Here is a 25,374-nt window from a genome sequence, read left to right on the forward strand (position 1 = left end):
CAGTGAACATGTCGTTCCTGATGATGTTCTGGATTATAGTATGGACACCTGTGACATCAAAAGCATGCTAAACAGACTGGAGGTGGGGTGCTGGAATGGTTAGAGTGTCTGAAGGGCTGCAGATGCAAATCCCTACTTGGCCAGGAAGCTCACTGGTTGCCCTTGGATGAGTCGCGTGCTCTAAGCCCAACCTCGCTGGGTTGTTGTTATGATACAGCCGGAACAACCGTGTCTACTATTATTTTTATTATTATTATTTTACATTTCATATCCCGCTCTTCCTCCAAGGAGCCCAGAGCCTACATACTTAGGTTTCTCTTTCACAACAACCCTGTGAAGTAGGTTAGGCTGAGGGAGAAGTGACTGGCCCAGAGTCACCCAGCAAGTCTCATGGCTGAATGGGGATTTGAACTCGGGTCTCCCCGGTCCTAGTCCAGCACTCTAGCCACTACACCATGCTGGCTCTACTAGAATTAATTCTTCTAGAATTAAATGTAAAAAAATACATGTTAGTAATTGGTGAATCTAAGTGATTAGTATCGAAATGGACAAACGCCCCCAACATTTCTGTTCTCGTAAACCGCCACCTTGCTCTCTTTGGTCCTTGGTGGTGGTGGTGGTGGTGCTGTGTGTGTGTGTGTGTGTGTGTGTGTGTGTTGATGGATCAAGAGTATATTCCTGCCCCCTCTCTGTCTTTTCCTAAACTGGATTCCAGATTTCTTTCTCTCCAATATCTCTGAGCATGCCCAGGGCAGAGATGAGTGTTACAATGGGTGGGGTGGGGTGTTTGCACATGCATGAGAGGAGAGCTGGTCTTGTGGTAGCAAGCAGAACTTGTCCCCTTCACTAAGCAGGGTCTGACAAGGTTGCATATGGATAGGGAACTAGAAGTGTGAGCACTGTAAGATCTTCCCCTTAAAGGTTGGAGCCGCTCTGGGAAGAGCATCTAGGTCCTGGGTTCCCTCCCTGGCAGCATCTCCAAGAGTGGGCTCAGAGAGACCCCTGCCTGTAACCTTGGAGAAGCCGCTGCCATTCTGGGTAGACAATCCTGAGCTATATGGACCAAAGGTCTGACTCAATAGATGGCAGCTTCCTCTGTTCCTAATGTTCCTCTCCTTCCTATGTGGCTGGAGAGCTTTCCGCTTTAGGAAATTCAGAAATGCAGAACCTCTTGCTTGCAATAGCTGGCCTGTGCCTCCCCGCCACTCGTGGTCCCTCTAATTTTTCTCATCGGTGTGCGGAATGAGTTTTGTTCTGGGCGGCAGCATCAAGGCAGTCTGTGTGCACCTGCATTCAGAGTGGGGCCTTCCTAATTCAACCTGAGCGAGATCTGAAACGAACTGAGCGGACATCAGAAAACTTGTGAGCACATGCACTTTCGCACTCCTTAGAGGGAACCGTGCCCACCACCCACCTGCCCTCCTCGGAAGGAATCCCATTGTACCTCCTCCCAGCAACCTTCCGTAGCCAGAGCAGTGACAGCTCCCAGGTGGGGCTGAGATAATTTAGACAGCAGATCCCATCACAGTTTACACTCCGGGGCCTTCATAGGGCCTCCCTTCATTCGTCATGCCATGGCATGTTTCCATTCCTGCCCATTTCTCGGCTCGGATGGGGCCGTATCTCAGCGGTCGAGCATCGGCTTTGCATGCAGAAGGTCCCAGATTCAACCCTTGGGAGCCTCTCCAGGGAGGGCCGGGACAGTGACTTCTGCCTAAAACCTTGGAAAGCAGCTGCCAGTCCCAGCTAGATGGACCAGTGGTCTGACTCGCTATAGGACAGCTATGTTCTTAGAAATGCAGGGTTCAAAAATTATAAACGGCATACCAATACTTACGAGTATGATACGACGGATTTCCCCGATACGAGTACGATACGACGGATTTCCCCGATACGAGTACAATACGATGGATTTCCCCGATATGAGTACGATACGACGGATATTTATATACGACTTTTCAACACAAGTTCCCAAAGCGGTTTACATGGATATAAAAATAAATGCATAAAAATGGCTCCCTGTCCCCCAAGGGTTCACCATCTAAAAAAGAAACATAAGGCAGACCCCAGCCACAGCCACTGGAGGGATGCTGTGCTGGGGATGGAGAGGGCCAGTTGCTCTCCCCCTGCTCAATAAAGAGAATCACCACTTTAAAAAGGTGATTCTTTGTTCATAGCAGGAGATGGGTGAGTGAATGAATAAATGAATGGTCAAATAAATTCCTTGCTTTGGGCCAGGACTGCACAGTTTCGGCCCTCCAGCAGTTGTTGAACTGCAGTTCTCATCATCCCCACCCACAGTGGCCAATGGTCAGGAATGATGGGCATTGTAGTCCAACAACTTGAGTCACCAAGACAATGTGGAATGAGGCGCTGAATTGAGTTCCCTGTGGGTGTGGCGGTTGGAGTGTTGGACTAGGACCAGTGTCCCCTCTAACAGGGATTCCCAGATGTTGTGGATTGCAACTCCCAGAATCCCCAAGCAAAAGCCATTGCAGCGGGGGATGCTGGGAGTTGTAGTCCCCAACATCTGGGGATCTGTTAGAGGGGACACTGACTAGGACCCGGGAGACCAGAGTTCAAATCCCCATTCAGCCATGAAACTCCCTGGATGACTCTGGGCCAGTCACTTCTCTTTCTGCCTAACCTACCTCGCAGGGTTGTTGTGGGGGATAAACCTAAGCATGTACGCTGCCCTGGGCTCTCTCCAGAGGAAGCGCAGACGATAAATGTAGAACCAAAGACCAAGTCTTGGTGTTTGTCTTCCGGGAATGCAAATACGACAAATATTTAGATACCGCTTTTCGACAAAAGTCCCCAGTGTGGTTTACGTTGATATAAACAAACAAACAAAATGGCGCCCTGTCCCCAAAGGGCTCACCATCTAAAACCAAGCTGCTAGGCCTTATGAGCGGGGAAAATTGGCTCTGGAAGTATTACTGAGCGTGAGGCAGGAGTGCTGCTGTCAGGGGCTTCCCCCTAACCTGCCGGCATGGCCTCTCCACCTGCCTTGCCCGTGTCCTGCACGTCGGCTCCCTGCCCGGTGCGGAGGATTCAGGGACCTCCTGCCAGGGCTAATTAGGCTAATGCCTCGTCTGGTGCTCCTGCCACCCGTCAGCTCTCGTTAAGGCATTAACCTGCGGCTCAGCGGGCCGGGTGGGCGCCCGGAGGAACCATGCTGCCCAGCCCTGCCCGGTGTGGACGCCCAGCTGGTGGGGATCAGGTCTCGGGCAGCCCTGCTGTCTCTCGCAGGTGAGGGCCTGGCCAGAATCTGAGGTGAGGGGCGCTGGGGGGGTTGTGCCAGCAGTGGGGGGCAGTGGGGTGAGGAGCAGAAAGAGGCTTGTGGATCGGGGGACTGTGGGCCAGGAGGCTGCGGGGGGGGTGGCACCCCAGGAGAAGGAGATGCAGCCGGGAGAGGGAATGCGATCTCTCTCTCTCTCTCTCAGCCATGCATTATTCAAGCCTCTCCGCAGGGGACGGCTGCCCTCCGCTGGAGCTCGGCCTGCAGATGGCTTCTCAGGTGAGCGCCGTGGGGAGGGATCTCCGCTGGGGCCCCTTTCCTGCCCAACCAAGCCCCAAACCCCTGGGTACCAGCTGCGGGGTGTGTGTGTGTCCCAGCCCTGCCCCCTCCTGCTGTCCCGCTGCGCCTGCGAGGGTTCAGGAGCGTGGGAGTATGTTTTGAATAGCGAGCCCTGCGCTCTCGAAAGGCTTCCCCGCTCACCTAGGAAACTGCCATCTACTGAGTCAGACCATTGGTCTATCTAGCTCAGTATTGTCTTCACAGACTGGCAGCGGCTTCTCCCAGGTTGCAGGCAGGAGTCTCTCTCCCAGCCCTATCTCGTTGGAGATGCCGCCAGGGAGGGAACTGGGAACCTTCTGCTCTTCCCAGAGCGGCTTCATCTCCTGAGGGGAAGATGTTGCAGTGCTCACACATCAAGTTGCTAGCAATAGCAAAAAATGGCCCAGCACGCTGGAAACTTAGCGTGTCAGGAAGAAGGACTCTGTCCCGTTCTGCACAGGCTGCTGGTCTCTGGGCCGGGCGTTTCTTTTCCACCTGCACGCATTTGACCAGGCTGTCCCTCACCTCCACTCTCTCTCTCTCTGGCAATAAGGTCCAGACAGAGATTGACTGCCCTGTCTTTGTGGCCGGGTGTGAAGCAGCTCTTGGCTGTGTTGGGAGGCCCTGGTGGTGTCCCTTGAAGTGGTCCCAAGGACACCAGGTGTCTCCGAGAAGCAGCCTTCTCCCTGCACTGGTGAAGGTAGGGGTCTCCTGCAGAGTAGCTCTACATGCCACATTTCTGCCACTTGGGACCAGAACGAGGGGTGTAGAATTTGGCTTTCTATGATCCTTGACTTTTCAAGTTGCTAGTCCTTCTGGCTCTAGACAGGAGCTGCAGCAAATGAGGAAAGTGCTCGGTGAAATCTCTGAAGCCCAAGTAGAGCCAAGCTTTGAGTGGGGCAGATTCTACGGCCTACACAGTTGCTGCTGCTGCCTCCCTCCTTCCTTCCTTCCTTCCCCTCCCTCTTCTTTTTCTTCCTCCTCCTCCTCCTCCTCCTCCTCCTCCTCCTCCTCTTCTTTTCACTTTTCAGCAAATATTTTCAAAGTCGTTGACTCAGAAAAATAAATAATAAACAAGACAGCTCCTGGTCCCCAAAGGGCTCACAATCTAAAAAGAAACTTTGACACCAGCAACAGCCCCTGGAGGGATGCTGTGCTGGGGCCAGATTGGGCCAGTTGCTCTCCCCTTGCTAAACAGGAGAGACTGGCCGCTTTCAGAAGGGCCTCCTGGCTCAGTGAGCAGGCTCTTCCCTGGGCCCCTGAGGCCCCTGCGTCTTGCCCCCTGACTCTACAGCGTACCTTCCCCCCAAACTTTACACCCTCTCCTTCCTCTCCTCCTCCCCATTCTCCCCCACCCGTCAGGTCATTGCACATGAGTGCATGTGCGTGAACAATGCCTATCAAAGGGAAGTCTGAGAGCCTGGCAGGTGTCCACATTGGGGGACCCCCTCTTTGGGCCGTGTGCCCGGAGACAGAACAGTGGCTCACCTGCCTCTCCATCCGGAGTCCCGCTGGGCCAGGCCCGGGAGGGTAGAGCTCAGTACCTGGGTTGAGAGCAAGCTGGTGCTTCTTGTGACCTGCCAAGCCAACTCCAGCCCTGGGCCAAGTTCTTCTAGGTGGCTGCAACTGGCCCCCTCCCCTGCCCAAAATTTACAGCCTTGGTCTTTTGGGCTTGGCGCAGCTTTGCATAGGCCTCCTTGGAAGGTGTGTGGCTGCTTAGGACTGCTGGCCGGGGAGCCCCTTAGAGTTATAGAATTGGGAGGTACCTCAGAGGTCATCTAGTCCACCCCCCCACCCCCCGCTCAGTGCAGCAGACTATTAGGGCCTCCCTGAGAGATGGCTGTCCGGCCTCTGCTTGGAGATCTCCAGGGAAGCTGAACCCACCTCTGCTCGAGGCAGACTGTTCCACCGTCAAAGAGCCCTCGATCAGGAAATTCCTCCTCATGTCTCACCTCAGTTTGCCTCCTTGTAGTTCCCACTCATGAAATCCCCTCCTGTCTATGTACTGGGAGAGACTCTTGCCCGAAACTCTGAGCTGCTGCCAATCAGTGGATGCAGTACTGAGCAACCTGGAGCGAGGGTCTGACTCGGTCGACAACAGCTTCCTGAGCAATACTATTGAGTAACTTAATCTGGATTCCTGCCACGATGTCCACAGCCTTTCCAAAGGGCTGAGGCTCTGCGTAGCCCCCAGGGGGCGCCTTTCCCCCTGGCCACGGCACCAATGCTGACAGAGGGCAGCCCCCTAGGCCGGGCCAGCATCCTCCACCCCCCTCCCCACTCCAGCCCATCCACCTGGCCCTGCTCCATCACTTTGTTGTTGTCTGTCACCGGGACCGAGTGCCGATCTAAAGCCTTTTGCTCGCCGCCTCCTCTGTGACAAAAATAACCGAGTGGCAAAACAAAGACTCCACCCCTCTCCTCCGCTGGGGGTCTCTTGCCACCGCTATAAAGGCGCTTTCGTGCCCAGGAGGCAGCAGAGAAAGGGGTGGGCTCCCTTTTCGTATGTGTCCTCCCTCTCGGGAGAGTCCGGTTCGCGTTTCAGACCGCCGCTTCGGCCTCCCTCGCTTCGGCGCCATGCCGGGGGTCCCCACCCCGAACCTGGACGACGCGCAGGCGTTGGCTTTTTTGGAGGAGCCGCTGCCGCTGCGGGAGATCCGCCAGGAGCTGCAGGCCTGGCGCCTGGCCGTGGAGCAGCGGGTGGAGGAGGCCCTCCGCCTGGTCCGCCCGCTGGCCGACGCCCTCGGCGAGCTGCGGGAGCAGAACGCCGCCCTGCGGGCCGAGCAGGCGCGGCTCAGCCGGCAGGTGGAATGGCTCCACCTCGGCCTGGGCGAGAAGAAGGACCCCAGCACCCTCTTGCTGGAGTCGGAGGACCCCTGCGCCCACTTTGCGGGCACCGAGGAGCCCGGGGAACCCATGGCCCACCCGCCCACCTTCTCCAGCACCCGGAGGCACTCGGAAGTTCACCTCTCCCGGAGTGGCAGCTCTGTGAGTCCCGCAGTTCTGGCAGGGAAGGGCTAGGGAGTGTGGCGCGCGGGGCAGGATGCCCGCGGCCCGTGCCTCATCTGGCTGCCTCTTGACTAGCAACGGCGGGCACGGCCCCCTTCCTCTTCCGCTGCAGAAGGGGGTCTGCGTGGCTAGCCAGTGCCAGTTGGGCATAGGGGGCGAGGAGAGGAACTGGATGCCTGCCCCTGTGATGTCTGCGCTTAGGGGAAAAAAAACCCTGAATTTGGCACCAGAGCCCTCCCCATTCTGCGCCAAGGACAGCCAAATTCTGCCTGGTGGCATCGCGGGAAGAGACGGAGTCTGCCCCGAGGAGCTTACAATCTGGACAGAGGGAAGGAGGAGCAAAGGGAGCCGCATGAGTCACGGAGGAGGAGGAACCTGATTCCTGTAGACGTTTCAAAGAGCTGTATAAATGACGCAGATCTGCATATATTTGCTTGTCTTGCATCTTTATTGTGCTGCTTGTCTAGAGTTCAGGAGCGGCTTTAGAGTGCTCTGCTCTCTGACGCCTGGAAGTCCCTTGAACCCCCTTGTAGCGTTCGCACTTCCGCCAGCATTCTCCCCACACTTTGGAGCCCTGGAAGCTGCTTTTTGCTGAGTCCAACCCTTGGTCTGTCTAGCTCAGTGTTGCCTACCACATGCTCTACCCATGAGCCTTCCCCATAAGGACTAGAAGCTTGGTGAACCCTGAGCTTGTTGGGATGTTGAATTCTCACCCGGAACTGCATGCTCTATGTGATGTGTGCTTTTGTGTAATACTCATGGCCTGGCCCGGCCCGGCCTAATACCGTGTCACTGAGAATGGGGTTCCTGATCTGAAGTATGATGCTCTGAGAAACAGTGGCTGGTTTCACTCAGTGCGCAACGTTATTCTGGTCCTCTGTGCGTTGGGAGTGAGGCTAGGCAGAACTTTAAAGGTACTCTGGCCGGGGTTTCAGGCAAGGATCACCAAATTTAGGTGCCACTCGCTAGCCGGCCATGATTTGTGGCTGCCACCAATCTCCCCTTTCCCCTCGGATCCTTTTCTGGCCCACAGGCAGAGGAGAGAAGTGGGTCTTCTGTCATTTGCACTGGGAGAGGAGGGCGGTAAGAAACAGGCAGAGCCCTCTCCGCCTACTCAGGAAGGATTCCTGCCGCTTCTTGCCTTCTCAAAAACGGCAGTGGAAAGATAACCTCTGGGGAGCAGATGTGGGTGGTGCTGGGCGTCTTGCTCGCCAGAGGGCGGCGGGCACTTGCCACTGGCGAGCAGGCAAGTGGATTTGTGGATGCCTGGTTTCAGTGCTCCACAGAGCCCCATTGTGTGTTCGTTTGGCCAGCCGCCCCCAAGATTATTTCCTGCCTGTAACCGGCCACTGACTCTGTGCCTGTGTGTTTCCCTTCCTCTCTCACCTGTGTTGTTGCCAAAAACAAAACAAAATCCATACCATTGGCAAAAAAACACACCCCCAACCAAACTGAGGAAGAAACAAGGCAAAGCAAGATGCAGCATTTGGGATGGGTTTGCAGGTCAAGAAAGTAGTGTGAGTTGCGGGTGTGTCTGTGTCTGTGTGTCCCCGATTTTTTTGGTTGTAGTTTTCAATTCCTGCATCCGCCCCACTGCCAACTACCGTTGCTTCCCTGGCCCCTTCTGCCGAGGCACAGATATTGACATGAGGTTATAGAAGGAAGGAAGGGACCTCTGAGCATTTGCAGAGTGCCTCTGATGGGACGCCACCGCAGCCTGTCACCCCATGCTGACGATCAGGGCAGCCCCACTCGGGCCCTCCGGCAGATGTTGGCTGACATCTCCCATCATCCCTGACTCTTGGTCACTGTAGCCGGGAATGATGGAGGTTGTAGTCCCACAATAGCGTGGAGGCCCCAAGTGGGGCAGCCCTGATCGTCAGCGTGTGGCGACAAGCCACGGCTGCTTACTGTCAGAGGCACTCTGCACATGCTCAGCAACAAGGCATCCTTGCAAGGGAGGCAGCAAGGGCACTGGTGCCTCTTGGTTGAAAAGAGAAACACTGGATTGCTTCCTTGACGAGAAACTAAATTCTGCACACCAGCGTCCAAACGGGAAGGGGCTGGGAGCAGGGCCGGCCGCTTCGGGCTGCGTTGTGCTGCGCCCACCCGGGGATTAGCTGCTTCTCTGTGTGGGGATTAGAACCGCCTGCCAGGGCAACAGGTGTGCCCTCACCTGTGCCAGCCAGGCTCCTCCTCCGGGATCTTCCTCCCGGCTGGGAGGCCGCCACCAGGAGCACAGCCCAGGGTCCTCTCTCCTGGCCCCGAGCCCGGCGCCTGCAACGGGCAAGAGCGTCCCCTCCCAGCCCGATTTGTTGGGGAGGCCCCCTCCTCGCCCAGCAGCTGAGCTGAGAGAGGGAGACATCCGAGGATTTGCACGCCTGCATGGCAACGGCACCCTGGGTTGGATTTTCAGGGTGCTTTGGGGCTCTGACAAGGGAGTGTTAAATAGGAGCAGGAGGGCCAGGCCTAGGGGATTTGGCACTCTAGGGGGCGTTAGATTTCGGCGCCCCCCCAGCCCAGAAGTGCAGAGCCCCAGCATTAACGTGGCCGTGCAGGCTGCTCCTTTGTGAGCTCGAATGAGCAACGCGGGCGGATGACCAGCAGGTGACGGGCCCGCGCTGGTTTGAGGATCCGGTGGGAGAGAGTCCCCCCTTCCCAGTCTCTCCTGGGGGCAAATCTCTAACCCGGCCGAGAGGGAAAGATGCAGCTGTTCCTTTGGGAATCCAGCCCGAGCCCCTTTCTTTGGGGAAATGAGCGCCGAGGCAGGCGATTCATCATCAAGGGAGGGAGCTTTGCTTCGCAGACGAGCCGTTTCTCAGGGGGCTGCTGAGCAAAGGAGGCTGTGTCTTTGGGGGGGCCCCGGAGAAGCCGCTGCCAGCCTGTGTAGGCAATACTAAGCTAAATTGACCAGTAGTCCGACTCGGTATATAGCAGCTTCTTATGTTCCTGTGAGCAGGGTGCAGGATTCCATTGTACATTCTTACATTTCTGGGCCATACTTCAGGGAGAGGGAGAGAGAGAGAAGTTTATTCGGACCTTGACCAGCAAACATTTACAATAAAACAGTACGCATTTTACAAAGAAGGGAGAGAGAGAATAATTGCCGGGGTTGTATTCTGGCCCTCTTTATGTACCCCCCCCCCACACACAAAAGAATTGGGGCCCTAGGCGACTGCCTGGGTCTGCCTCGTGGACAGGCCAGCCCTAGGCGGCAGGATCAACAGGGGCAGTCTGTTCCAGGAACTGTCCCAGGGAAGGGACATAAATCAAACCTTTCCTGTTGCCCCCTGCATGCATGCTGTACTGCTGCTGGCCGACTGCCACCCTGGACTTCACCCCTTTCCAGGCCAGTCTTTAACCCCCTACCAGCCTCGGGGAAGCCGCTTTGAGTTTTCCACTGTATGTGGCCAGAACTGGGCTGTCAGTCTGTGTCTAGAGGGTCTCCAGTGAACAGCGGGAGAATCCTCGGGCTTATTTGTGGAGGACGGGAGTGAGTGAGAGAGAGAGAGAGAGAGAGAGAGAGAAATCTGCTTCCCCCAAGTTTGCTGTGCTTTGGGCAGGGGAAAGGATTCAGGGTCCCTCCTTCATGTACAGGAATTCATGTCAACTAGCTGGCCGGGGTGCAGAGCATCTGCACCTCTAGTTCTTCCTCCTCTTTCCCCCTCCCTCTCAGCTCTTCCCCCTTTCTCAACCCCGCCGCCACCAATTTCTTTCCCGCTGCCGCCATTTTCTTCCCCCACTGCCTCCGCCATTATCTCCCCGCTGCTGCCGTTTTCTCTCCCCCACTCACCGCCGCCGCTTTCTCCTCCCCGCCATCGCCATTTTCTTCCCCCTTGGCTGCCACTGTTTTCTCCCCATGCCACTGTTTTCTTTCCCCCTTCTGTTCGCTGCCACTTTCCTCTGCCTCTCCCGACAGCTCGCTCGCAAACTCTCATGAGAGTTGCCACGCATGAGATTAGCAACAGGTCCATCTTAGAGAATTATATATATAGATAGATATGTATATATAGATATAAAGTAATTTCAGAATTCCAGCTTGCAGAATTCATCCGAAAGGAAACGGTAGTCCTGTTGCAAAGGGATGCACCATAGGGTACAGTGTGACCCAGTTGAGGGTCACAACCCACCAGCTGGGGATTGGTGCCCCAGAGCAAGGGTTCCTAAGCGCGGGTCCTCCAATGTTGGCGGACCACAACTCCCATCAGCCGCCGTCACAATGGCCAACTCTGCATGAATCTGTGATCCAGTTGGAAGAAGGCAGGCTCCAAGCATGGACTCGTGCAGAGGTGTGACACATAGCCTCCTCTGAAGGCAGGTAATTCTTTAGGCACAATCTTCAGGATTGACTGCTTTGGCCCAACTTCATTTCCGCCCCCTTCCCTCCTTACCAGGGTTCTCTGTATTAGGGAGATCATTCACACAATCAAAAACTGTTCTTCCCGAGTTTGGGAACTGGGTGTGCTCCCAATTTCCAGTTGTGTGGAAGCAAGGTGGGAGGAGAACCACTGGCATTTCCCGGTGGAGCCCAAACCAGAAACCAGGGAAGCTGCTGCCAGCCAGTGCATACAATCTTGAGCTTGGTGCATCAGTGGTCGGACTCAGTTTGGCAGCTTCATATCAAGAACATACGGAGCTCAGTGGTAGAGCGTCTGCTTTGCACATAGAAGGCCCCAGGTCCAGTCACAGGTAGGGCTGGGAAAGACTCCTGCCTGGAACCTTAGAGTGTTGGCAACATGGAGCTAGCTGGACCACTGGCTTGACTGTAGAAAGTGGCGCCATCTGTGTGTCAGAATCATCCAAAGCTCAGTGGTGTTCAGTCCCTGGCAGCATCTCCAGAAAGGCTGGGAAAGTCTCCTGCTTGAAACACTGGGGTGCTGCTGCCGGCCCGAGTAGGCAGTCCTGAACTAGATGGGCCGGGGTCTGACACAGGACCAGGCAGCTGCTCAAGTTCATAGGACCATCCCTGGCTTGGGACACCTAATACGCTCCTACGGCCATGATTTTATGTCTCTCTTGGGCGTGTGGGTATGGTTTTTATTGCCTTCTCTTCTTGTTTTGCTTTGGTCTGATGACGAACGCAACGGCCGTCTGTCTAATCCGCCTTCCCAGGGCAAGCGGCATCTTTCAGCTCCTATTTACTTGGGAAAGATGGTGGGTGCCCTTTCCTACCCGCTTCACCTTACCACCCCGAAACAACCCGCACCTTTGTGGAGTTTTTTTTAGGCCAGCTAGGATCCTGCTTTGCATTGCGTGGGGGTCGTGCTGACAGGGACCTGGCACCGTCCTGCCCCAGGGCCCTCCCCAGAGCTGCCACGTCCGCCCTGACCCTTCTGGGCAAGCCGCTTTTAAATAAGCCCCTTTAATCCCCCTCTTGAAATCCCCTGACACAGTTTGTCAGGATATTTGCATGTTGCAGTCTGCCGCTAGGGAAGCATCGTGTGCAGGACATGATACCCAGCACACAATTTAAATCCCGGAAAGTCTCAGCTTTCTTGTCATTTTTTTTTTTTTAAGTCAAGTTTCTAGCCCTCTTGGGTATGAAGACGTTTTACTTGCATTTCAGTTGACATGGCCACCTGGGACGGAAAAGCCTCCATTACAAGGAAGACCATAAAAATAGCAAACAGCATGAATGTGCTTGAAAGGGGCAACGCCTAGTGCTCCAGATGTTGCTGAACTACAACTCCCATCGTCCCCAGCTACTGGGGATGATGGGAGTTGTAGTACAGCAACATCTGGAGTACTGCTAGTTGGGGGCCTCTGGCATAGGTAAATCCTATGCTCCCAGAGGAGTTGTGCAGTAAGATTCATACTGGGGGAAAGGCCAGCCCTGAGCTAAAGGAAGCGGCCCCCAAATGGCCCCCACACATTTGGGCGCTAGGTCAAAGTCAACCCCCAGTTATCCCCTGCTAACTGGGCAAAGAGGCCCCTTTTTAACGTGGTGATTCTCTTTATTGAGCAGGGGGAGAGCAACTGGCCCTATCCGTCCCCAGCACAGCATCCCTCCAGTGCCTGTTGTTGGTGTCTATCTTACGTTTCTTTTTTAGATTGTGAGCCCTTTGGGGAGAGGGACCCATTAATTTCTTTATGTAAACCGCTTTGGAAACTTTTGATGAAAAGCGGCATATAAATATTTGTTGTCGTAGCCTGACAATCCAAATAGGACCTCTCGTGGTGAAGGAAAAACAAGAGGAGCTGGGCTCTGTCCAGACATTCTGTTGTACAAGTGAACAGATTTCTGTCCACCTGTACAGGTGCTTATGTGGATGGCTGTATGTGTCTTCACTGTAAGCGTGAACCTGGTTGCAGGCCCCCTGAAATGCCAGGCACCGAGAGGAGGCGTACCTGTTGTGTTCAGCATAATGTACGAAGGACCGTGCCTGTGTACCCTCATTGGACGAGTGTTGATCCAAATGTGTGAATGAGACTCATGGCACCCCCAAATCCTCCAGCTCTCCTGCCTAAGGCTAGATCTGCCTGTGCCACTACCTCTGGCTGCGGAAAGAACCCTGCGGGCTCCCGCAGACGGCTGAGGACCGCAGAACTGGCTGGCCCCGACTCCCGTCTGACTCCCGTCTCGTTTCAGATGGACACGGAGCTGCCAGCCCAGCCTCGGGTGGAAGAGCCGGAGCTGTCCAACGGCACAGAGAAGGAGAAGCTCCTGACCCAGGAATTGCAGCAGCGAGGCCGGCTGAGCGCGGAGGAGCTGAGCAAAGTGGAGGAAGAGGAGGTGCTGGACAAGATGGTAGGTGGCCGCGGGGGCGCCTTCCGTGCACGGAGACACGTGCCGAACGGGTAATGGTCCCAGCACGTGCTTTGTTGCCCGGCAGAAGGGGTGGGGGTCAGAGGGCTGGGTGTGTCCACTATATAGGGCTGCCCAACGTCGGCCCTCCAGCTGTTTTTGGACTACAACTCCCATAACCCCAGCCACAGCGGCCCATGGCCAGGGATGATGGGAGTTATAGGCTAATATCTGCAGGAGGGCCGAAGTTGAGCCGCCCTGGTCCACTGCAATGCGGGGATGAATGGGTGAGCCTCCTCCGTGGTGGCCCCCAGCTCTGTGAATCAAAGCCCTGGTTTCGTTTTAAACGAAAGTTGAAAGCCTTTTTCCTTTTCAGTTCCATCAGGCCTTGACTTTTTGCCCATTTCTCTTTTAACTGTTTCCTTTTAGGCTGTGTTTTTATCATTTGTGCTTTTTTAATTGTGTCAGTTTATTGATTTTGCTGCGAGCCTCCATAAATCCCTGTTTTGAAGAATGGTGGGATATAAATCTTTTAAACAAACAAGCAAGCAAGCATTTGAAAATTGGGGTCCCGCCAGCACGGAGGGGTTGGACGGGATCCAATCCTGTGGGGGCTTTGTTTTGCTCTGTCACTGGTGGGGCCTGCCCCCCTTGCAGACGTTTCAATGAATTCTGTTCAGGGGAGCCGCTCTCTGTCTTTGGAAGAGACCGAGATTGCTTTGTGTGTGGCGGAGAGTTCTTGTGGCGAGAGAAAAAGTGTGGGCCCGGTGGGGTCACCTCCTAACGCCCAAGACCTCTCCCTCTGCAGTTGGACCAGACGACGGACTTTGAGGAACGGCGGTTGATCCGGGCAGCCATGCGGGAACTGCGCCAGCGGAAGCGAGGTACGCGCCTGGGGAGAGGAGGGCAGGGCGTGGTCGGGGAGGGCGTGACCCTTGATCGGGGGGGCAGGGGGTAGAATTGGGTTCTTAAAGATACCACATTCTGAGATAAGGAAACGGACGACATAAGAACAGCCCTGCTGGATCAGGCCCAGGGAAGCCCCTCTCGTCCAGCATCCTGTTTCGCACAGTGGCCCACCAGATGCCTCGGGGAAGCCCCACAGGCAAGAGGGGAGGGCATGTGCTCCCCTGGAACTGGGATTCAGCGGCATCTTGCCTCTGAGCCTGGAGGCAACCTATAACCATCAGGACTAGTAGCCATGGATCGCCCTGTCCTCCGTGAATTTCTCTAAGCTCCGCTTAAAGCCATCTAAGCTGATGGCCGTCACTGCGTCCTGTGGCGGAGAATTCCATAGTTTAATCATGCACCGTGTGAAAAGGTCCTTCCTTTTGTCGGTTCTCAACTTCCTGCCTATCAGTTTCGTGGGCTGACCCATGGAAGGTGTTTTTTTTTTTTTGCCCAAGTGGCCCCCGCTTGAAAAACAGCAAAGACTCCAGTTGTAATCTTTCCTCCAGTTCTGTCGGGCCCTTTTCAGGCTTCTCGGAGCGTCTCCGTTCATGCCACGCCCCTGGCAGGTTGGCTCCGCCTCCATCGCAGGCCGGGCGGAAGCGGGGGTGCCCGAGGTCCCAGGCCACGCCCGCGTCCCCCCTCCTTGCTCTGACCCCCGGCGGCATGTGCCCTTTTCAGAACGGCGGGATAAGGAGCGAGACCAGCGGCTGCAAGAGGCGAAGCCCAAGGGGGCCAGCCGGACCATGGAGACCACCGCCCGGCAGAGCGCCTCCTCGGCTGACGGCTCGGCTGTCAGCAGCATCACCAAGACCCAGCGTCTTGTTCAGTCCAGTAAGGAGCTGGACCTGGGGCTGCTTTGGGGGCCACACCTCTCTCAGCCTCTCTGCCCCCCACTGATTGCATGGTTTCTGGGGGCAGACAACCTCTGCTGGGTCATGGCTCTCACTCTGCTTCTCGGCTTGTGGGAAGACGCCCCCTTTCCTGCCCTGGAAAGACTTCTTCTTCTTCTTCTTCTTCTTCTTCTTCTTCTTCTTCTTCTTCTTCTTCTTCTTCTTCTTCTTCTTCTTCTCACACCTCATTGCATCGGGAATCACCTTGCCCATTCTTTTCTGTACTCCAGGAGTTCCCTCTCCTCCTTCAGCTAGGCCTTCTCGCCTCACCGGGACGTATTTTCCAGCTTCTTCCTCCCCGCGGGCCTTAAGGCAAAGGTTCTCTAACTGGAGTCCTGGACTACAACTCCCATCGTCCACCGCCTTGTGGTGGGGGGTGATGGGGTTTGTAGTCCAACACTGTCTGGGGGCCCGATCTGGAGGACCCATAGGATGCTGCATTCTCTGTGAATCAGGATGAGGTGATCCCCAACCCCCTGTACGAGATGGTGGGCTCAACTTTTCCTTCCACGGCACCGGAAATCTGTCCAGTTTTCCTTCAGCTGCTCTTTTCTTTCTGCCACCTCTGTGTCCTGATCTTGATGCTCTGGATGCTTCCTTGGGGGCTGCAAGTGGGCTCCTTTCGCTCCCCCCCCCAATCTCTCTCTCCTGCTTGTTGACTGCTTACTTTTATCCACGTTGCCACCTTTTCTTGGGATCCGGGCTACCAGTGGCCACTTCCATTCCAACTTGCCGTCAGCTGTTAAGCATGGTGTCGCTCTTTCTCTTCTCTTCATCACTACCTGGCTCTTTACCCAGAGATGCTGGATACTTCCAGGCAAGCTTGCTTGGGGCAGATTTTCTTCTAAGCATGCTTCTTTCTGGTATTAGCTAATGTGGGCTGGATTTTTATTTCATTTTTTGGTCCTCCTCACAAGGGCCTCCCCAAATCTCTCTCCCTGCCTTCTCCACCCTCTGCCCTTCTTCTGTCTATTTGTTATTTATTTATTACATTTCTAGACCGCCCCATCCAAAGTCTCTGGGCGGTGCACACAACAAATTTTAAAAACAAACATCAGCACAAAACACCATTTAAAACACACTGCTTAAAACAATATAAAAACAATTTGAAAACAGTCCAGAGCCATAAAAAACCGATTGAAAATGCTTTAAAACCATTTCATCTGTTCCAGATGACGGCAGCAAAACTTCCCGGACAACGACTGTTGAGTCGAGCTTCATGAAGAGATCGGAAAGTAAGGGCCTATTGTCCCTTTCCCGTGTCGTCATGGTGTGTGTGTGTGTGTGTGTGTGTGTGTGTGTGTGTGTGTGTGTTTGAGACAAGACTAAGGGTGCTCTGGTAGGTGGGGGAGGGCATATTCAGATTGCCCGTGACTAAATGGGGGCAAAGACGTGAGTCTGGGTCAGTATGCAAATTTGCTAAATTAAAAAAAAAAGGGTGAACAAATGAGCAAGGCATTAAACATCAGGCACCATGTTTCTTGGGTGTGCATTGTAGGGGTTCTCAAGCTTGGGTCCCCAGATGTTGTTGGACTACAACTCTCATAATCCCCAGCCTTCAGCCATTGTGGCAGGGGATGATGGCAGTTGTAGTCCAACACATCTGGAGACCCAAGCTTGAAAACCCCTGATGTATTGCATTTCACCGTTTTATCGGCCCTGGTCCCAAGCCCTTTTGCACCCGTCAGCCAGAGTGTTGGAAGACAGATAAACTTGTGTCTTTCCTGAGAAACTGGGCAGAGGACTATCTGCACCGGATGCCTTATATTTCCACGTGTACATTAGCCGAGGACTGAGTTTTCCCTTCTAAATGAAAGCAGAAAATTCAGATGTGGAGCTTGGAGAATAGAGCAGGAGAGCTGGTCTTGTGGAAGCTAGTGTGAATTGTCCCCCTTGCTAAGCAAGGTCCATCCTGGTTTGCATTTGAATGGGAGACTAGATGTTTGAGCACTGTAAGCTATTCGTCTTAAGGGATGGAGCCGCTCTGGGAAGAGCATCTAGGTTCCCAGTTCCCTCCCTGGCAGCATCTCCAGATGGAGCTAAGAGAGACTCCTGCCTGCATCCTTGGAGAAGTTGTTGCCAGTCTGGGTAGACAGTAGTGAGCTAGACAGACCAGTGGTCTGACTCAGTATATGGCAGCTTCCTACATTCCTCTGTCTAAGGATTGGGTGACTGCTGCCGAGTTTGCTGTCAGCCATTTGCCTTTTAGGATTTTTGGGTTAGAGGGCACCCATGAAGTCTCCCTCCAGCCAAGGATCACCCGTCGCCTCCTGGTGATCCTTCCCACGTCAGCTCCTCATGCTGACTTCTGCATTCTGGCCCGAGGGGTGCAATAAATCGCAGGCAGGTTTTGCCATCTCCCTGGTGACTGAGGTCCCCCCCGTCTCTCCCAAACCAACCACTCCCCGCTTTTTGCTCTCTCTCCTTGCAGATGGCAACACCTTTGTCCAGACCAAGTCGTCCTTCAGCTCATCGTCTTCCAAGAAAGTGGGCAGGTGCGTGCTTGCTCCCGCTCCCATGCTTTTGAGCCCCTCTCTTCCGTTGCAATCGAGGGCTCTTGGGCCAGTGAACGTCCTGGCCAATTTCCCCGCTCCCCTCAGTGGGTGAGTCTCTTTATCTCCCACTCTGCCCTCACCCTTAATGGCCCCTGAGACCCACCACGTCATGGTCAGGCGGCCTCTGGCTCTTGGTGGTTCCTCCCCAGTGGAGAATTTTCTTTTTCCAAGTGTGATTTGGGTATTTTTGTATATATGAAGGGCCGTCGCTCAGTGGCAGAGAACCTGCTTTGCAGGCAGAAGGTCCCAGGCGGGACCTCCAGGCAGGGTTGGGAAAGACCCTTCTGTGGGACACGGAAGAGCTGCTGCCAGTCTGTGCTGGCAATGCTGAGCGTGATGGACCAGTGGTCTGACTCAGCTGCAAGCAGCTGTGTGTGTTCATACCATTTCTGTGTGGGATGTATCCCGGAGTGGAGGTGTGAGGATGGAACACCTCTTGGATCCTTATTGGAGGCCCGGTTGTCCTTTTGGCCAGGGTCTGCACTGCCTTCTGCCTCCGTTTTTCAGACTTCCCTTCCTCACGTTGTTTTGTTCCCCCCACAACGCAGCATCTTTGAGCGGGAGGACGAGAGTGCTGGGCGCGCCAGCAATTTGGCTGCCCTGGAGAGGCGCCAGGCGGAGAAGAAGAAGGAGCTGATGAAGGCCCAGAGCCTGCCCAAGACGTCGGCATCGCAGGCCCGCAAGGCCATGATTGAGAAGCTGGAGAAGGAGAGCGGGAGGTGAGGGGCCGGATGCGGGGGGCGCTCAACACAGCCCCAGGAAAGGACTGGGGTGGTAATGGGTCAGGAGTTCTCAAATTGGGGCCCCCAGATGGTGTTGGACTACAACTCCTATCATCCCCAGCTGCCTTGTGGGGATTATGGGAGTTGTAGTCCAACAGCATCTTGGGACCGTCATCTGAGAACCCTTCAAGTTTGGGTTTTGTTGGGTATCACCCTTTGACAGCGGCTTTACTTACTCACCCAGGATGCTGAACTCTTTGTCTTTCTTTTTCTTGCAAGTGGAAAAACAATATGTGTATTTATTTCCTTCCAGAATGAAAATATGGGTAAACACATTTTGCCTATTATAGAACTGGCAAAGGTGCAGAAAAGGGCAACCCAGATGATCAGGGGCCTGGAGCACCTTCCTTATGAGGCAAGGCTGCAGCATCTGGGGCTCTTTAGTTTAGAAAAAAGACGACTGCGGGGAGACATGAGAGAGGTCTATGAAATCATGCATGGGGTGGAAAGAGTGGACAGGGAGAGATTCTTTTCCCTCTCTCGCAGAACTAGAGCAAGGGGTAACCCCTTAAACGGATGGCTGGGAAATTTAGGACCCACCAAAGAAAGGACTTTTTCATGTAGTGCATCATTAACTTATGGAATTATCTGCCAAGGGATGTGGTGACGGCCGCCAGCTTGGATGGCTTTAAAAGGAGCTTAAACAGATTCATGGAGGACAGCCTCTCTCAGTGGCTACTAGTCTGGTGGCTGTGGGCCATCTCCAGCCTCAGAGGCAGGATGCCTCTCAATCGCAGTTGCAGGGGAGCAACAGCAGGAGAGAGGGCTGCATGTCCTCACCTCTTGCCTGTGGGCTTCCAGTGGTATCTGGTGGGCCACTGTGTGAAACAGGATGCTGGACTAGATCGGCCTCCTTGGGCCTGATCCAGCAGGGCTCTTATGTTTTCTTTTAAAAAATAGCACACTTATTTTATTTATTTTATTTTACATATTTCTATACTGCCCCAAACCCACGTCTCCATTATCACTGTTATTATCGTTTAGTACTATTATTAATTAATATTAACTGAATAAAAGGTTCCGAGGGCTGCCAGGGGCCTGGCCGATTCCCTTGGCGGGCCCCTGAATTGGAAACAGCCTCCTCAGCGGGCCCCTGACGGAGCTGCCTGTCCTCTCTGCAGCCCAGCAAACCCGGCGCTGTCCCGCGTGGCCGTCCAGCGCTCCTCCAGCTTTGGGGTCCCCAACGCCAGCAGCATCAAGCAGATGCTCTTGGACTGGTGCCGCGCCAAGACCCGGGGATATGAGGTGAGCGCGTGAAACACCCCGCGCCCCCCCCCCCCCCCGAAACCGCCGGTCTCCTCTCTCCAGGCTGACAGCTTTCTCCTCTGGCTCTGCCTGGCAGCACGTCGACATCCAGAACTTCTCCTCCAGCTGGAGCGACGGCATGGCCTTCTGCGCCCTCGTCCACAACTTCTTCCCCGAGGCCTTTGACTACGCGCAGCTCTCGCCGCAGGACCGGCGGCGCAACTTTGAGATGGCCTTCTCGGCGGCCGAGTACGTACCCTGAATCGCCCGGTCGAAGGACTCCCTTGGATTCCGGACACCCTCCGTGCCTAGCCAGGCGGTGGCAAGGAGTTAACCGGAAAATCAAAGGGAGGGAGACCTCTGGAGCAGGAGCTCTTAACCTTGACCCCCTGCTCCACCTATGCTGTTGGACTACAACTCCCATCATCCACGGCCAAGATGGTGGCGTGTAGCGGGGGTTGATGGGAGTTGTAGTGGCGAGGGGTTGGTGGGAGTTGTAGGATCTCTAGAGCAGGGCTTCTTAACCTTGACCTCCTTCTCGGCCTCTTGTTGGACTGCAACTCCCATCACCCACTGCCACAGTGGCATGTAGCTGGGGTTGATGGGAGTTGTAGAATCTCTAGAGGAAGGGTTCTTAACCTTGTCCCCCCTTCTCCGCCGGTTCTTGGACTACAACTCCCAGCATCCACCACCACCACAGTGGTGTGTAGTGGGGGTTGATGGGTGTTGTATCCAGCAGGGGTCCAGAGTCAAGCGCCCTTGCTCTCAGTCGGGGCTGCACAACTTTGGCCCAGCTCCTGCTGATGTCTGCCTACATCTCCCATCATCCCTCACGGCTGGCACACAGCCCTGAGGAAGGATTCTGTGATTGTTCTTCTAAGCAGCCATCCTTCTGGGGGGGCCAGGATTTGCCCCAGGAGAGTTCGGAGACATAAAGAGACATTTCTAGGTCTGTGGCCGTTCTTGCCCCATAGAGAGCCTTCCGGCGGGAGAGGAGGAAGGGGAGGGAGCAACTGTTTTACCACCTCCTGCACAACCTCAGCCCTCCGGAAGACGTTGGACTACAGCTCCCATCATCCCTGACTCTTGGCCACTGGAGATGATGGGAGTTGTAGTCCAGGAGCAGCCGGTTGTGCAGCCCAGGCTTCCTCCATGGCGATCTGAGCGGCTGCAGCACTCTGCAAGCACGGGTGGGGGTGGGTGGCTGGGGGCTCGTCCTGCTTGGGGGCAGAGAGGGGCTGCATCTGCCCTGGGGCCTAAGCACTGCTGTGGCTTCTTGGGCTGAAAGTGCCGTGCCAGGAGCAGACCCAGCAGAAGGGCTGGGAGTTGAATCTGTCTCTCTCTTTTCCTCTCCTCGGATGCTTCCTTCCTCCCCTTGGCTCTGGGCCCCGCCATCCCCTCCTTGCCGGAGACGGGCAATGCACCCTTCTTGGGCAGCGGTGGGCGGCTCTCCCCCGCCCCCCAGATCCGTGGCCCTGTCCGATTTGGCACTCCTCAGATGGTCCCGTAGACGCCTGCCCCCAGGAAAGCCGGCCTGGCTTACCCACATAACACTGACGGGTCCAATCCTGCAAGCGCAGAGTACCTGGGGTGGGTCCAGATGGCCCTTCCTGACTTCCAGCTTTAGGGTGCCGGGAGGAATGTGCGCGGAGGACACCGAAATGGGCTTTACAGAGACTAGAGTTGCCATATCCAAGCTCCCGAAATCTGGGTGGCCTAATTTGCATATTATGCAAAATATGCAGCAACTAATCTGCATTTAATGGCTTTCTTTAGCAGATTGGTACACTTTCCCCTCCTTCTCTGCCCTCCCATGTGATCGGACCCAGAGTAAAATCGGGGCAATCCGGGCAGCGCATTTGAAATCCGGGTAAATCCGGGTAGAATTTAGCGGCCGGGTGGAGGAGCCAAAATCCAGGGGCTCCCCTAAATTCCGGGGGACCTGGCAACCCCAAGAGAGACCTCCGTCCCCGTGAGCTCCTCGTGCCCATACAAATGGGACTCTGCCGCCTGCCCAGCCCTGCACTCTCCCCTGACGGCAGACGACCGGGCATTGGGTGTGTGCCGTACCCCTCTTTCCCAGATCTGTCGGGGTCCTGCTGCCGGGAGACGCAGAGCCGGTGAGCCATCTAGGGACGGGGTCCCCCACCTGTGGTCCTCCGGATGCTGCTGAACTACGACACCCATCGCCCCCTTCCACAATAGTGGCTGGGGATGATGGGAGTTGTAGTTCCGCGACATCGGGAGGACCGCAGGCGGGAAACCCCCTGCCCTCGGGATCTGTCTCTTCCTTGGGGAATACCCCTCTCAAACTCATTGCGAGAGTGCCATTGGCTGCCTGCTGCTTCTCCGGCGCATCCCAGGCTGACGGGGTGGCTTGTCTCTCCTCTACGCCAGATAGAGCCCCCCACCGCGTGTGCCCGCTGCGAGGGTCAGGCAAGAGGCTGGCTGCGGCAAGCAGGCCGGGGAAGAGCGTGCCGTTTCTCTAGCCCGCCGGCCACGTGCGGCGACTCCCGCCTGCCTCTTAGCTTGCCTCTTCCTTTCCCGGGGGAGCCGGTGCACGGACCATGCGAGCGACCGACCCTCCCTCCTTCCGCGGCCCGGACTCCAGGTGCCCTCCTGCGCTGCTTTTGACGCCTCCCTCCTGTGTCTCCTTGCGCTTCCCTGGCTGTGCCGTGGTGCAATTCCAAGCTTGGGGGCACCCGATCCTGAGCCCCGAGGCTCAGCTCTATATGCAGGCATATAGCGGGGCCTCTCTGCCCTGGAATTGCCGCGGGAACACCCCGCCACCCAAGCCCGCCCTGCCCTTCTCCTTTCCTGTCCGTCCGTCTGTCTGTCCTTGCTGTCCGACCTCGGTTTCTCGCGCCCCGGCTTCTCTCCCCTGCCACCCACCTGCCAGTCGCATTGTGTCAGGAATGAGCCCCCAGCACATATGGCGACCCCCACCCCCCCACCTCCCCCGTTTGCATTGCACGCCGGAGAGCCCGTGACTGGCACACACACACACACCCCCGAGCATGCGTTGGGGTCTCGCACAGGGAACGTGAATTGGATTTATGTGATCTCTTTTTTGTTTTTTCCTTCCGTCTCTCTCTGTCTGTCTCTTTCTCTCTCCCTCCCCGCCCCTGTGACCCCCCCCCGTACTGTCTGGGCTGTGATCACTGGCTTCCCCCACGACCCCCCCTCCCCTCAGGAAGCACGCGGAGTGCCCACAGTTGCTGGACGTAGAGGACATGGTCCGGATGAGGGAGCCGGATTGGAAATGTGTGTACACATACATCCAGGAATTTTATCGATGCCTGGTCCAAAAGGGTCTGGTTAAGACCAAAAAGTCCTAACTTGACGGAGCTACGGTGAGAATCCTCTCCTTCTTGTTTCCTTTTTATATCTGTGTGTGTGTCCTCATGTGATTCGTGCTCTGGTTTTCAGGCCCACGGGCCCGTCGCAGCTTGTCTGTGGGTCCACGGCATCTCCGATTTCCCCCGAGAGCTGCCTGGAGGCGTTCTAGTCTCTCAAGGTTCAGCCCTGCTCTGGCCTCTTGCAACGGTTGCTGAGTACACCTGCATCCCGTTGCCACAGGTTTTTAGGCAGTGTCTCTCAAGCTTAACTCTCCAGATGGTGTTGGACTACAACTCCCATTACCCCCCAGGCACAGTGGCTGGAGAGGATGATTGGAGCTGTAGTCCACATCAAACAAATTAGATGCTGATTAGATCTAGTGTTAAACTGAGCAAAGAGGCACCTCTTAAAAGTGGTGATTCTCCTTATTGAGCCGGGGAGAGCAACTGGCCCTATCCGTCTCCAGCACAGCACCCCTCCAGTGGCTGTTGCTTGGGTCTGTCTTACGTTTCTTTTTTAGGTGATCCCTTTGGGGACAGGGAGCCGTTTCATTTGTTTATTTATATCCATGTAAACCACTTTGGAAACTTTTGTTGAAAAACGGGATATAAATATCCGCCTTATACAAATATCCGTCGTTGTATACAGTTCAGCGAATCTTTAACAGAACAGGCACAAAAGCGACAAAATATAATATAGATGACTGTGAGCAAACCAAATCCACTAATAGATCTTGTTTGATGAGCACAAAGTGTATATACATCCCCAATACAGGTCCTCTTGTTTCTATTACTTGGGTCCACAACGGTAAACTCTGTTTCAATTTGGCATCTTGGTTTGATGTTGGTTTGATATGTAGATTGGGGGAGGTGGGGACCAATTTTGCAGGGATTTGCAATCCAGCATCACCTGGGAACTCACGTTTGAGAAACCCTGTTTGCAGGCGCTCTCTTAGTTTCTCAAACCGAAATGCCACATTTGCTCGGGTGGAGGCAGATGCTCCCACTTGATCGTTTCCCAACTTGAATGTGGGGGAGGTTGTGGGACCAGAGACCTCCTCCTTTCTGATATGCCCCCACTGATCTTTCAGGGGTGGGGGTCCAGAGGAGGAGGCCGTTTCTTGCTCCTCGGATGCCCCCTTGGAGACTGACATATTGTCACTCCCAAGATGCAAGGGGGTGGGGAGGGGGATCGGCCCTCCGGCAGATGCCGGACTACAGCTCCCATCATCCCTGACTTTTGGCTGCTGTGGATGATGGGAGTTGTCGTCCAAAAATCAGCTGGAGGGACAGTGTCGTACAGCGGCATCAGGAGAAACTGTCACCCGTAAGCCAAGCCTCCCCACCAAGATTTCACCCCATTTTGTGCCCTCGGAAGACTGTCGCAATGCCCCCTCCCCGTTTGTGGGGCTTCCAAGTGGGCTGGCCTGGCAGGCTCCCGGAGGGGGAGAGGAGCCGTTTTTCACGAAAGCGATCTGGGGGTCGCGGCTGGCGACCAGTGCCGGCAAAGGCCCGCATCCGCAGCGTCCTCTCGTTCATCGGGCGGCGCTGGAGAAAGAGGCAGCCGGCCCAGGTGACGGAGGGCCCCTTGCCGTCTTCTCCCTTCTCCACATTTTTCTGTTGATGTGCTCTGGCCATATAAGTCCCGGAGGAGCCGAGGGCCTGGAAAACGTGACTCAGGCTGCGCTTGTTAATGTCCCGGCGTGTCTGAAGAGCCGCGCTGCCTCCCCGGGGCCTCGTCCTCCTGGGACGCTGGGTACGCAGCCCTGCTGAGCGGGCTAAACAATGGCTTTATAAGGACCGAGCGCTTGGCTCCTGGGGCTCGCCCAGGTTTTTCCACCCCCCCCCCGGCTCCCTGCAAAGGGGGAGTCCGTCCAGCCTGCCTGTGACCTCTTGGCCCCCTCTCTGCACAGACTTTGCCCGACGCTCATGGGATGGGGGGTGGGACGGGGCTGGGAAACGAGGCGAAGCCTGCTTGGGTTGACGGGGTCTGGATCCTGATTGGTCAAGGGCGCGGGGGTGAAGGGAGACTTGGGGGGGCTTTGCTGTAGGGCGGGGTCCCCAGATGTGGCTAGATTAGAAGCCCTAGCATCCCCTGCCGCAACAGGCCTCGCAAAGATGTAGGACCACCGATGTTGGGGGACTACTGAGTCCAGGTCGTTGGTCCATCTCGCTCACTACGCTGAGTGGCAGCCGTGGGTGTCCGGAGCGGGGCAGACCACCCCCCTCCGGATTGAGCTGGTTCCCATTGGATTCAATGGGGCATACTCCCAGGGTGGGGTGGTATTGGATTGCTGGCT

The 25,374-nt window shown here is 55.5% G+C and overlaps 1 protein-coding gene across 5 annotated transcripts in view; it reads left to right on the forward strand.

Annotated features, from left to right (window-relative positions):
* Positions 1-25,374, forward strand: part of SMTN (smoothelin) — an 86,475-nt gene that overhangs the window by 56,196 nt on the left and 4,905 nt on the right. For 3 of the 5 annotated variants that reach the window (XM_053280148.1, XM_053280146.1, XM_053280147.1), the window contains 8 exons: positions 13,158-13,316; positions 14,122-14,197; positions 14,943-15,095; positions 16,327-16,389; positions 17,586-17,649; positions 18,258-18,428; positions 19,613-19,736; positions 19,834-19,985. In XM_053280148.1, coding sequence (XP_053136123.1) covers positions 13,158-13,316; positions 14,122-14,197; positions 14,943-15,095; positions 16,327-16,389; positions 17,586-17,649; positions 18,258-18,428; positions 19,613-19,736; positions 19,834-19,985 — 962 coding nt within the window. Of the gene's footprint in view, positions 1-13,157; positions 13,317-14,121; positions 14,198-14,942; positions 15,096-16,326; positions 16,390-17,585; positions 17,650-18,257; positions 18,429-19,612; positions 19,737-19,833; positions 19,986-22,929; positions 23,090-25,374 lie in introns of all 5 variants that reach the window. The other 2 variants (XM_053280150.1, XM_053280151.1) reach the window with 2 other exon arrangements.

The sequence above is a fragment of the Hemicordylus capensis genome, chromosome 15, assembly GCF_027244095.1.
Source record: "Hemicordylus capensis ecotype Gifberg chromosome 15, rHemCap1.1.pri, whole genome shotgun sequence".
In the NCBI taxonomy this organism is placed as follows: Eukaryota; Metazoa; Chordata; class Lepidosauria; order Squamata; family Cordylidae; genus Hemicordylus; species Hemicordylus capensis.